Source organism: Coturnix japonica, chromosome 2, assembly GCF_001577835.2.
Source record: "Coturnix japonica isolate 7356 chromosome 2, Coturnix japonica 2.1, whole genome shotgun sequence".
Taxonomy (NCBI): domain Eukaryota; kingdom Metazoa; phylum Chordata; class Aves; order Galliformes; family Phasianidae; genus Coturnix; species Coturnix japonica.
This window is the reverse complement of record NC_029517.1, coordinates 104,790,341-104,804,702: the sequence shown is the minus strand read 5'-3', so window position 1 is coordinate 104,804,702 and position 14,362 is coordinate 104,790,341. Positions and strand designations below refer to the sequence as shown.

Below are 14,362 nucleotides of genomic sequence, written 5' to 3'. Positions count from 1 at the left end.
AGCATGCAGGCTCTTTTTCTAAGGAATTTTTTTTTTTTGCTGAACTACTATGAACGAAAGCTGGAACTCTGGATAACAGAGCTCTGGAGATGGAGCTCCTGAGGTCACTGAAGTGCTTTTAGAAACCCAATTCAGGGAGTCTAAAACACACAAAACCAGACCTGGTCTCAGAAAAACACATCAATCATTTTAAACAGACTTATTTTCTCAAGTGTTACTTCTTTTTAAATATAGCACATGCACATTGTATTTTCTTTGGAGATGGTCTACCACAAACAAAACTGTATTAGACATCCATCTGTCAGAGGAGAAATACATGTATGAGTAGTAACTAATAGCCAGAAAGTCCCTGTAACTACAGAAAAGGAAAAAAAAAAAAAAAAATTAAAATTAAATATCCAATAAACACAGATATTTAAAACTTGACCAAAATCCTCATGGATGGAACTAATCTGATATGGATGGAACCCAAATAAACACAATTCTGCAAGTATGTCAGAAACAAAAGATGTAATGGTCAGTCTGAGAATTAAGAATGGAAAGCCAGCCCCTTTCCCTTAGAAAGAAAAAAGAAAAAAAACAAAAACAAAACAAAACCAAAAAAAACCAAAAACCACCACCAATGCAACTTGTAAGTTGCTCTGACTTTTCCTCAATCCATGCAGAACAGGAAGTGCTCAAGCTCCCCGACAGATATCTTTCAAAAAACACCTGGGATCATGGGAGGCTGGTGACTGCATGTAAAACAAGAATATAAAGTCACTGTGTAAGAAAACAACTGGAGGCACTTATTCTTGTGTTAATGCTAGGCAACTGGCAACAGTACTAAAGAAATACTGTGATACTGTTAAACTACTTGAACAAGGAGTCAAAGGAGCTTTGAAAGGCTGTGGGAAGGGAATAAATGCCTTTTTGTTTGTACCTTTCTTTTCCCGTTCATACTTCCTATTGAGGATCCATAATGAAAGTTATTATGGAGATGATGCTAGGAATATACAATCTTCTCTTACTCATCCCCTACCCATAATTCACAAGCTCTTTCAGGTGAAACACACATCTTTTTCAGTTCTCTTTCATTCACTAACAGGAGAGGTTGGGCAGATATCACCGCCCCTGGATTTTGAGGGCAGGGACAAAGATCTTAGCACAGAGCAGAGAGATCTGTAACACAACAGAGCAACAGAGCAATTCAGTCATGAATGTTATTGTTGCTCAGGTCAAAATGAAAAAGCATGCTGTACAGACTTTGTAAAGTTCAAGGATCTACATGTTTAAGTATATTTGACCTGTTTGAATATTCTATCTCATTATACTTTTTCTCAGTAATCCTAATATTACCTCAGGAGGTAGTTAGTAGCTGTAACTGAGTTCTGATGCAATACACTACGGACTCCTCAACTGCTCTCACCCAGCTAGTCCTGGCTTCCCTCTTTCTTTTTCAGCAGTTCTAAGCATCACAGAATAACAGAGCCATACATTACAATTAATTTTTTACTGTGTAACTATTACTTTTCCATCTCAACAATACAAAAAGATTCCTACTCAGAAACAACTATGACAGCATAAACTATTTTATGGTCTACAAAATAACAGAAGGATATACCACCTTTCTAAACTGAAAGGAATCACTTTTAATTTGATTTGAATTAACACATCTTTTAAATTAAAATAATTATGCAATTTGTATTTTCAAAAAGAATCATTCATATCACACATGGAACCTCTCAGAACAGAATCACCTATCATTCTTCACCCTCAACCCAAACAGTCAGCTCGCTTACCTTGCAATTGGAAAAGTACATTTTAAATCATCATCCTAAATTAGGACAGACTCTGATGTGACACTGAGCATCCCATGTTCTAATCAAGTGTCCTAATCACTCAAGCACAGCTCTAAACCTAGAATCCTTCATTAAGGCTAATTTGTTTTTTTAAAAATGTCTAATAAGCTAATAATCTTCCTATCAGTAAAAAATAACTTGCCACCAAATTCATCTTCAGGACTATTTGGCCACTGATGAGTTATAAAGAAGCTAATTATGTAGCTCTGCCTCTTGCTTCCGATCCTAGCGAAAGCATGTTGACATATGTATTTCATATTTCTCTCACCTCAAAATAATTGTTCCATACCACAAAAAAGCTACAAACAAATGGGTAAAAAATAGATCCAGAGGAAAAATGGAAAGAAAAATTCTGCAATTCTTACAACTTCATCAGTCAATATTGATTTTTTGATTCCATTATACGTATGGTCAGATTCATTAATGCCGTCAATGGAAAAATTTAAAACAAATGTAGGCAGCAGCATCCACTTACTCATCTATCTGACAGACACATGTTTCCATCTCTTTCAGTGCAGTTTGTAATTTGAACAGCAATTTCTGGTAGACATCTTGTGTTTCTAAATCTTCTTCTTTTAAGAGGTACCTCAGACCATGACCCTCTTGGTGGCTGAGAGACTGTCCTGAAGGAGCAGCCATAGTAGTAATGCTATGTTGAACATAAATCATAGGATTCAGTTTACCTAGGAAAAATGCAAAGCAGTTAGATTTATATATGCTAATATACATTTTTTATTAAATAAAATAAGTAATAAAGTTTGAAATATTTACCCACTTGAAGCTTCGTGTAATTATTTAATTTTGCACATTATTTTCCACATGCAAGTCTAAATAATTAAGTAAAAAGTTGGCACGAAATTATAATTAGCTTTTATTATGTTTTAAAGCAAACAAATATTGAAAACAGGATTTCATAAAGGTTTGACTTAATGTTTTATGGTTCTGTAACAGAACTGCTGGACTTAGTTCCTTCGCACTCTACTGGCCTACCTTGGTCAGTGTTTTTATTTCCCTTTTCATGTGAAGAATGCTTCCTGCTGTCTAACTGCACACCAAAAGCACTTCCAACAGAAGTTGAGGTTTTAGGGTAAGAGACTTCCATTACATTTATATGGCAATTGGTTGGACAGAAATCACTGCTGTGAAGAGGTGAAATCTTTGATTTGGCTTGCTTGAAGGTAGGCCAAGCTCTGTTTTTTAATACTCTTGAAAACTAGAAATGGGGAAAAAAACACAAAATTTTGAATAGCAGCTTTTGGTATATCAGCAGTCATCTGAGAAACCTTAACTACATGACTAGAAAACAAAAGCTATAACACTGGCTATACTTCAATTCTTAAATCCCATTTTTGTAAAAAAATAAAGTTTTATATATATATATTATTTTTTAAAGTAAATGATACTTTTTATGAATATAAAAAGTTTTGTACCAAGAAGACAATTTATTTTCCTTGGAATACAAAAAATACTAAACGGTGTTCCAGGAGAGGAAGTCTAAATGTACACCCTATGATCCAGTGCTGTATTTCACATGACATTTATACACATTTCCTGACATAGACACAGTTCAACAAATTTCTAAAAAGAAAAATTCTAAAATTTTAGTTTGATAAAGAATACAGAAAATAAAGAATTTGCAACTATAAATTATGAATTTCATAGAGAGACATGGTTCTCCCTAGTGGTAAGCATGGGTGCACTAGTACTACTGACAGCAGGTCGGTGAATGAGATTTTTCCCTTCTGCTCACAACTGGTGAGGTTGCATTTCGAGTACTGTGCCCAGTTCTGGTCTCCCTGGTACAAGAGAGACCTGGACAAACTGGAAAGTGTCTAGCAAAGGGCCACAAACATGATGAAGGAACTGGAGAACCTGTGAAGACAGTCTCAGTCAGTTGGGCCTACCTACAGAAGGATGAGGGAATCTTATCAACAGCAAATACTCAAAGGGAAGTTGCACAGACCGTGGAGCCAGGCTCTTTTCGGTTGTATCCATTGACAGAACAAGGTGCAAAGAAAGATAATATTGCATAGACCTTCGATAATAAGTCAGTTAAGGAGCATAACTCAAGAATAAGAATATTTTGAAGTCAGTGCCAATTCAATCAATTAGGTTTTGACTAGCACTTTAGCTGCATCAAGATATATCCCCTATGACAAGCAGCAGCTTTTTTGTGCTGGAATTTAAATTTCTGTTTATTTTGGTGAGATTTTACTTCAGCTTAGTAAACTCTTGATTGATAAATCATATTTAAATCTTCATATTAGAACATGATCTGGAAGGTTAGAAGAAATCCAATTATGGAATTGTTCAAAGGCGAAGAATGTACAAATAGTTAAGGGCACTAAGGACATTCAATGATGAAAATGTTTCTGCAAGCAGTACATATTTCTCATCTTAGTCTCCCACACATCATTCTCCAGAGAGACCAAATGCCTGGCTAAGATTTAATCAGGTCATAAGTCAGGCCCGAAATTATTTTCATGTATGTGTTGAGAAACATCTGGGACTCATGGTACTAGATTCCAAGTTTATAATGAGCAAAATGTTCTGATAAAAATAATAATAGTAGGAACTGCAGAAATCTATGGGGCTTCTATTTATAGAATTCAAACTTTCACAGTGAAACCAGGAGCCAAGCCAAGCTCAGGCATTCTGAAAGTCTTCTGTAACTATGGTTACCTTTACCTTGCCAAGAAAACGACCTATCTGTTCCTGAAATTCACTGCATTATTAATTGTTATTAAATGCTCTAACTGTGAAACTAACGATCTTTCAATGGATGAGCTTTAAAGTGCAGTTGGTATCAAGTATATTTTTCTAGACAGAACAAGCATGATGAAAACCTCCCCACGGCTTATTCACATCCAGCATAATACAATAAAATTTCACTTATTGTCTTGGCCTCCTATAAAGAAACTGTACATCATTCTCTCTCTATATATATACATATATATTGTTTTACTAGAGGATAGGTATAAAATACCTCACGCTACTCAAATTCTACATATGCTATTATTAATATTACAACTAAGAAATTTGTTTTCAAAAGAATATATTGAATTTAAACTGTTTTTAGAAACATGGAAATCTGTAGTTCAGGCAAACGGCTGAGAGCCTGGATGTTAAATAATGCAGTATCAGTACCACTTTAATCCATCCTTCTGCGATTCAGCTCCTGAGTTTATTCCATTTTTTGTTTGAGACTACCCTATCCAAGTCTTTGGAAGCCATTTTTTTTTTTGGTCTTTATCCCACACTGAACTATGCTTACAAGCTTCCCTCCTCTTCCCTTAGAAAGCATGCAACTTTCAGCATATGAAGTATCAGGACAGATAAATTTTTAAGTGTCACAACTGAGATTTCTTACAACTAGTCCCTAATTCCTAATAAGCAGATGTTTTGTAAAAGTCATACTAACTGGAAGGGCATAAGAGATGAATGAAAGAATAACAATTTAATATTTAAAATTAAAATGTACTAGAAGGAAAAACAATGCTGCTGTTATCACTTCATCTTTGGTTAAAATCTGCCAGTTCACAATATTGATCAAGAACAATAGCCCTTTTGTAGGAAATATGTAGCTGATTCTATTTGCAGCTGAACACAGCAAACAAGAAAGGATATGAACTACCAAGTGTCTAAAAAAGGGATGATAAAAAGCACAGCTTAAAAACTATTTATGTAATAACTCAGTTTAGGCATTTAAGGCTAATCTAGGCTAATATAGCTAATCTTTCAGCCATATTGTTTTCACTGTAAGAAACATTCAGAAGAATTATTCAAATGATACAATTTTGCTTGTTTATTTTCCCTTAAAAGACAAATGTCACACAGCTTAAGACATGCAGGCCATACCTTTTTATAACTAGAAATTCTTCGGTAGATATGTTCAATTTTCTCACTGCAAATAACACTGAATTTACTTTGAAGCTCAGTAGAGATTACTTCACTTAAGGAACTGAGGCTGTTGCAGTTCTGCACAAACTGCTCATCACTTTTAGCCAATGCTTCCAGAATCTGAGAGATTAAAAACAAGATCACATTATGAAATAATATGACTAAAAGAACCCTTTACTTATCATCCCCTACAATCTAGGTTGAAAAAGCCAGATACTCAGTTGCCTTCTAACATTATAGGCATTACCTTCACAGAACTAAATCACAAGAAACAATGGAAATCTGGAAAGCAAGAAATGTTTATCTGAATTTGTCACTGTCATAAATTATACCTATAACAAGTAGTTTCACTTGGCTTCTCGTTATGAGAGAGTTCTCATAATGGATTTACTACTAATTTTCTACTAATGCAACCAACATGGCTCACCTGAAATTCAGCATCTACTGTAATTACTTTAGCAGCACATATTACAAAGAGCTTATGAACCAATTCATTAGTTGTAGCAAACATGTAATGCCATGTAATGAATATTTTCTAAAAAATGAACAAGCATATAATAAATCTGAGTGATTTCCTTTTTTTCATTCTTTGCAAAAAAAATCTTTTCAAAACATGGAATAGTGAACAGAATAAGCTATACCGGCCAGAAAAGACTGAAGTATTGCTATGACAAAAATAGTTCCAGCAAGCGATGATAGAAAACTGAAAGAAAGGAACCTTAAACAGTTGAGGGAAGTATACAGCGCTTTTTTGAGTAGAATATTTATTTCAGGTACTGAAATTCACTGCATGATGGAGCATGGGAGATGCCTATTGCAGCTGCATCGAACCTCTGATAAATGTATTTGAAAAGCAAACATTTAAAGCTTAACAAAGGTCTAATAAATGCACCCCAAATCCAGATTAACACATATAAACAGAAGTGGTTTGAATTGTCCCCAGGAGGATAGAGGAAAGACTAACTCTTTTGCAACAATGAGTACTTCCTGCATTAAAATATCCCAATAATTTTGGTTACACTTGCAATGTTTTTGTTTAATTAGTAATATTATTTCAATAATTTAATGGACAGATGAAAAAAATGTCTTAACTGCATTAAAATTAAGTAACTTTTGCAATACAACTCTGGTTACTTGTCACCAAAACACAGTAAAGCTTTGCATAGGATCAGAAAGCAATCTAGTATTACTTCACTCTACTATATATGATGCAGAATAGAGATGTTTACAAATGCAAAGCAACAACAAATACATGGCAAGATGAGAGAGAAGGAAATGAAGAGAAGCATAATACCTTACTGCAAGTGCAGAGTTTACATACAGAGCACCAAGAACCATTTACAGACAGCTGTTATTGATAAAATGCCACTACAGCCATCATTACTGCCATTGAGAAAAGGGGTCTGCTCATTTTGTTATTGTTTTTAAATCACTGGACATCTTTTGATCACTATCACTTTTCTAACAGTCATATTATTAAAAAACAATATGGAAGTGTAATCTTTGAATAATTAGCCAGCCTAAATAATAAGGGTTATGACACAGCATTAATTATGGCCAGAATCAGAGTACTGAAAGTCCTGAATGCAACAGTGGATAAGTATTTCTTTAAGCAGTTAGTAATTATTACCTCATTTCACATGCTGTTATGAATATAGGAAGAACTAACAACTTTCAGGCCAGTGATTTTTAGCATTAACTAGACCATTTCCAGTCTATGGGGCTGGATGACAAGCATCCCAGGGTCTTAAAGGAATGTACTGATGTGTCTGTCAAACCTAAGCTACTGGGTGGCAACCCTGACTACAGTAGGAGAGCTGGAACTAAATGACCTCTAAAGGTCCCTTTCAGCCCCAGCCATTCTATGAACTATCAACAAAAAAAACCTTCACAATCCCTTTCATTACCTGCATGTTTTAATATTTGGAAATATTCACTGAGAAAAAATTTCTGTGTAAACTCTTAAGTTGCACTTGTTTTGCATTTTGCCATTGCTAGTCCCCACTATACACACAGCTTTATTTTATTTTAAAACATAAAAAGACAGATGCTGTGCTACTTCTATTACTGAAACAAATTTAAATTGTATATGCTATTTTGTTTCATCAAAACCATATTTGGAAACTAGTGCCTATCTTCACAAAGTTTTGAAACCTTCAACTTTATTTGAAGTTTTATTTGATAATTAAGAAGATAGGAAAAGACGTAGGAAGAATGGAAGACTGAAGCTCTCTAATGTTTGCTCAATTTAGAGGCTCAATTTATAACCACATCATAACTTATTTTATTTCCTGAGTACACAATCATCCTTCTAAATGTAACAGGAACAAAGGTTACAAGATATTAAATGAAAAGCATACAATCCTAAGCAGAAAACAAAACATGTTGCTACACTGGTATTAAGCTTAGCAATAATAAACACATAGAAAAATTGCTTCATACCTTTGCAGTCAAACTGAAAAATCCCTTTGGTTCAATCATTTTTTCTAACACATGGCACTTGATTCCAGCTGTGCTGTCATACTCGTAAACCACTCCATACTCCAGATGAACATTATCAACAGTCAGGCTTACATGATCTTTCTTCCCATCTATTATCGCCATAGTATTAAACTTGTCAATTACCTCTAGAATAAAGAAACACAAATCAGCAGAGGAGCACTGGCCATTGAAAAATGAATAATAAAAAGGACAGAGGAAAACCTTCCAGGAATAGGTATGGTCCAATGATTCTACTTGAAAATGTACTAATATCCCAACTTGGAGTTGAGGGATTTAAAAATCAGAATGCCAAGAGGTTTATAAATGTTAAAATACTGCTACTGCACGAACAGACACATCACGACAGACTCTTCACAGAAAAAGTCATTGTTGAAGGGGACTAATTCAATTTCCCTTAAAATTTAGAGCTATACAATGCAAAAACAAACAAACAAAAAAAAAAACAACTGGAAATCTGAATAATTCAAAATAAGTCAGATGAAAATGTCCAGAAATGAAACCACTATGTCAGCATTTACTCAGACAATACAAAATTCTCCTTAGCCATCTCTTTAATTATCATCCTTATTAATGCATATGAATCCAGACTTATCTAAATGTCAATTGCCTGAAAATAATCTGAAGGAAAGCTGATTTGTTATTTCTCACACAGTAGTCACTACCTCATCTAATTTAACCTTCAGTGATTACTAGTGGTGACAATTCAGATAATTCCCAGCATTACAAATGAAAATTGAACAGCTTTTTCCTAAAGTGTTCACAAAACCCCTTTTTTTTAATGAGACATAACAATTTTCAAAGAACAGCATGTTAAATTTACATTTTTTTAATGCAGAAAAAAGCAAACCCTTATGTAAAGCACATCCTACTGTCTGACTGAAGTTTCATCTCTGAAAAATAAAGACAAACCACTGCCTGTCTTTTCCTTGCTACTTACACCAACATTCTGAGAAAAACAAAATCAAGCCAGCACCATATACCTTCCACTTTGCAGTAAAAGGCATCTCCTCCATCATCACCAGGGGGTTTGGCATTTGTTTTCTGAAGATCTTCCTGTGCACTTTCAATGCTGTTGTAAATCCATTGTATAGAGTCTTGCTAAAAAAGCAAACAAACAAACAAAAACAAAAAAACTACAATTGCAATTGGTAGTAAATTGTCTAAATGCTCTCAAAGATGGAATACTTAATTTAGTGCCCTGATTATTATAATCTCTACTACCTTCTGAACCCAGTTAAAATAGTATTTTGAAAATACGGAGAATTTTGGCTTTGGTTAAAGCATTTCAATTCACTTATTTATTTTAAAATATACTGTCATGAAGCAGTAGCAAATCTGTGACAGTATGACATCCATCGGTTTCATGTTTCTGCCAAAAATAATCTAAGACATTTTAAATCCAACTGCAGATTGAGAAATATTTGAGATAAGAAATCGTGAAAAAATATAGAGAAAAAATTTTTGCTTTGCAAAATCTGCAGTTCCTCCATAAGACTGACAGATTATAAAAGGCCAACCAAACATACATCACGTCCACCTAATCTATCACCCATGTATCACTGGCAAGAATACTACACACTACAGACTTCGTTCTTTTTTTTTCCTTCTTGATAGTTACTCTATTAGATGTTTTATTTTACAACCCAGTTATCAAAACAGTAAAAGGACAGAATCTCAGGCCCCAGAAGTTCATCATCTTATGTAATTGAAGTGCATGTGAATACAAGAACAGTGGCTTGGTCACAGAGCCTATGAAAGCCATCTGCAAGCCTTTTATCTTGTTTTCTCCCCTCACTTGTTTAGACACATGCCCACCACATCCATATGGATGGGCCTACCAAACATGGCATCTACAGAATGCTCTTCCCCTTACACTTCAAATGAAATTTGACTGTCAGTTAATCATTCCATCTAAACAGCTATGGCAGAATAAGCGACACAATTATGACTAATCTGAATTCACTGAATTTAAAAAGAAGTTTGAGTCAAGAATTCAGTGTTAAGCAAGAACTGTAAGTTGAATGTTGAAATGTTCAGGTAAAATGCCAAATACATCAGATTATGCTTTGATAATATACAATATTCTGCCACTGTCTTTAACCCATTAGTCCCAGACAACAACATTTCCACACAATCAAGGTACCCTTTCTGTATAGGTTCTGTAGTTTCATCAATGCCTTACTTCTCACTGAAAGACATTGAAATATTTTAGTAAGGGCCCCTGACTTTCAGAGTTCTCTGTGAATTGTTGGAAGATACCTATGCATAACCTGAATAACATAAATGGTTTTGAAACCAACTCGTCTTTGTAGGTACACCTGAAAGTTTGAAGCTTATCTGTGGAGACTAAAAGGTTACCTTGGCTCAAACACATGGGCAGCACTAAGACTGCCATGCCAACATCTAACAATTGATGTATGTTGTGCCAAAGATTTCCTTTATTTCAGAACAACCTACTTCAATAGGAAGTCAACCCTTCAAAAGCTAGCACAAGATACATTGCTATATAATTTCAAACCGTTTTCTCTAAATGCAGCACAGGGGTAATAAATCAGGCATAAATCTGTCACAACATGATTAGTATCACTGCAAATTGTTTGGAATTTCAAAAAGCAAAGTCAGTATTCTTTCTCCAGGCAAAACACTGTCCAATATAAACACTGTCCAACAGAAGTTACACAGTTATTCACACTGCAGTCATCTGATACAAAACTTCATGAACCAAGCAGCTTGGAAGACTCCTCACACTGAGAAGTGGAATATTCAGAACACAGAAAAAGATTCATTTTCAATTATGAAACTGCCAACCACAGGAGAGACTTCAATATTCATGTTAATTAAATGATATAGTAATTACTTACAAAATAGGACAAATCCATAGTCATCTTCCAAATAATTAAAAATCCACATTTCTGATTAGTAAATTATAGTTTAGCTGTCTTGGTACCAGTAGGAATACTGCCGTCTAGACATTTGATAGCAGCAAATTCTAAACAATGATTTTCTTATAGATTCTCATGAATCTGGGGGATTTTAGTTATTAGTGATTTGCTAAAGATACGTGGTTTTTTTTAGATTGAAATAAATAACCTGAATAGGAAAAATTGGTATGTATTCCAACATATTACACAAGTGGATGCAAAAAATGAAACAGCAGTGACAATGCATATAAATTCATTCCAGCCAACAGTAATTACTCCTCTTTCAATGTCATTAACTACTGGAGGAATTCCGCACATAGACAAGAGAGAAAATGCACCTGGTACTTAAAAAAAAAAAAAAAAAAAAAAAAAATCATAGCCAGCTTTACTATTTGTGCGCATGGGCTCTTCACATAGACCATATTCCCTTGAAGAATAGGTGAACTCTATTTTTCTATGCATGCAACAACTTCAATTTCGTACTGCAGTTAAAAAAGCACAAATGTTCAGACATTCTCATGAAGACAGTATTTTCATGACACAGTTCCAATTCTTACTTAGAATTCTTATCTCATTTCTATGCAGTAGGTTTGAGAGAAGGATTTCGCTCCTGATTTTAATTGGATTTTTCTTCCCAGTTACCATGCTCTGAAAGAATTTGTGAAGTTAATTAATGATACCAACTTACAGTTTATGAAAAAATTGCAGGAACTTGGAAAGATTACATTATACAATCAGAGTGGTTTTGATTTTCTTCCCTACAATTTGCATCTTGGAAGACATTAGGTTTTCTCCTAAACTCATGTGAAAAAGATAACAAAACAATGTCTATATTTAAAAAAGGGAACTTTTGTGCCCTTTGAACTTCCATTTATTTCCAGTATTGTACTGCAGTGGGACCACAAACGGACCTTCATAGACAAAATGTGGGCTCACTGCTCTCTATTTGCTGAAACATTTCAAAATTCTAGAAGATCAGCTTTCTGCATTACACTCTCAGGCTAATGAACAGGCACCTACCTGCATAAATCCCTCTTCATAATGATAAAAGTAAACCTCCTACTGCTTTCAATAAAAACCTGAATCAAGCCTTTTAAAATACAGTATTAAAAGTTAGCCGTAAGCTTGTATTTTTCAATGCAGAGTTTAATCAGATCTTGAACATCTGTAATATACTGAGCAGTCTTCAGCTTTCATAATTCATCTGGATTCCTTCCATTTTTATTCACCACTCCTTTTCCCTGCATCACACTCAAACAAAATGGGTGCATGGACAGAGAACCGCACCACGTTGTTTACTCTGGTTGCAGGGATTATTTCAGGAGAAAAAACAAGTCGAAAATTTGCAAGATTAACAAGTGCAATGTACCTGCATTGGACGCCGATACTTCCTGCATGCTGTGACATGAGCAATAACACTTGCATGAGTCTCCTTGCTGACATTAATTCCATTCACCTTTATTATGCATTGGCCAGGGTGGAGACCTGCTGCAGCTGCCACTGTTCCTATTAAAAAAAACAACAACAACACAAAAACATGTAGTTGACAGACTTCCTTTCCTAAACATTTCCTTTAAAGCATTTAAAACATTTCCTTTACATTCCAAAAGCCCCTGACTTCAGAGTGCTTCTGAAGTCAGCTGGACTTAAACAAAACAGAGTTCCACTGATGTTTCCAAGGATCCTGTCTGTGTTTTTGTCTTTTTACCAATTCATTTATAATAGTCCTTACAATTTTAAGCAAAACACACAAAGACAGCAGAGTAGAAGTTCTAAGAAACATCAATAACTTGCAACAAAATCTATTTGTTTTAGCAATGTAAAATACATAGTTCAGCAATTTATTTCCACAGTAGAACAGCCGTCTTCAGAAAAATCCTCTATGTCCACTGAAAGGGTACTGAAAGCCTGCTGGATTATGACCACCCACCCATTTACTTCCTTATGCCTCTCTTTCTATTTCTAGAAAGGTGTAAGTAAAGTCAAAACCTATTGGCTAGAGAATGTAAAATTGAACTGAACTGAATTTGCATGGCTGACAAGTAGAAAATCACATTACAAGCTGTCAGTTAAGCATATCCAACAAAAAATAATAGAAACAATGCATCTCTGTTCCTATTATTTTTAGGTATTATCTGGTCATGGCACTGTTTAAAAAAAAAAAAGCTGCAGGAATAGATGATAGTTGCATTTTAAATCTAACATCAATTAAAGTCTTTGGAAATAATCTATTTTAATCTATTGTAATCTACAAATAATAATCTATTGTAATCTACAAAAGTCTTGTAAATAAATTATTAAATGTCTCTCAAAAAGCGTATATTTTATTCTTCAAAACAGACAACAACAACAAAAACCATGATCCCAATTCAGCAAAGTGTTTAAACATATGCTCAAAGTCTTCCAGGCTTAGCAAACCACACAAGCAAGACTTAGGTACGACTGAGGCTAATTGGAATAATGTACGTGCTTAATGAATAAGGATAGGCAGTTGAATTGAGAACCAGGTGCAGATATAATTACCACATCAACTCAACAGTCTGTAGTTTATTACGTTCTCTCACAAAATCTAATTTCTGGCACCACAGCCTAGCAAAAATAAAAAAAAAGAAGTCATCGAGCTTGTTCAAATCTGGCTGCTTTGCTGATCAATTCATTTTAAATTCCTCAATTGCAAAGGTAGGAGGAGGTGAAAGGACACAACTGTCCCATAATAGCTGAAAATACAGAGGTAGCTGGCTTCACCATTTACTGCTTGCAATACCACCAACAACAAAAATGCTTTACTTCTTTTATTATCAAGGCACCAATCCAAAATTTATCAAGTTGGGGACAGTATTCACAGGATAATGAGTTTTTGGATTTGTCAGCTATTCATCAACCTGTAAGGAAATCACAGCTTTAATATACCTCACCTTAATTAATCGGTGGATCTTATTTTGATTCATCGCAGCCAGGCCAGTTACATATAAAATGTATAATTACTTCTTGCACCGACAGCTCTTATAACTTACCTCTCCCAACAGCGTGGACAACTGAAGGGCCAAAGCCTCGGATCTGGAACCCAAGTCCATCTGCAGAGTCAGGAATCTTCACTGTCCTGATACATGCAAAAATTCAATACAAATATAGTTAAAGGTAGCATTTTGTTAATTAACATAAAAGTGGACAGCAATAAGTAGGATGTTTTTAACACCA

General features: G+C 34.7%; 1 protein-coding gene across 2 annotated transcripts in view; it reads right to left on the bottom strand.

Moving 5' to 3' along the window:
- The window catches only part of PREX2 (phosphatidylinositol-3,4,5-trisphosphate dependent Rac exchange factor 2), a 162,517-nt gene that overhangs the window by 64,373 nt on the left and 83,782 nt on the right, over positions 1 to 14,362 (bottom strand). The window contains exons 19-26 of one of the 2 annotated variants that reach the window (XM_015855722.2): positions 14,179 to 14,264; positions 12,534 to 12,670; positions 11,503 to 11,508; positions 9,224 to 9,341; positions 8,184 to 8,368; positions 5,700 to 5,861; positions 2,832 to 3,054; positions 2,317 to 2,524 (exon numbers count right to left, since the gene is read on the bottom strand). In XM_015855722.2, coding sequence (XP_015711208.1) covers positions 2,317 to 2,524; positions 2,832 to 3,054; positions 5,700 to 5,861; positions 8,184 to 8,368; positions 9,224 to 9,341; positions 11,503 to 11,508; positions 12,534 to 12,670; positions 14,179 to 14,264 — 1,125 coding nt within the window. The remainder of the gene's footprint in view (positions 1 to 2,316; positions 2,525 to 2,831; positions 3,055 to 5,699; positions 5,862 to 8,183; positions 8,369 to 9,223; positions 9,342 to 11,502; positions 11,509 to 12,533; positions 12,671 to 14,178; positions 14,265 to 14,362) is intronic. The other variant, XM_015855723.2, reaches the window with a different exon arrangement.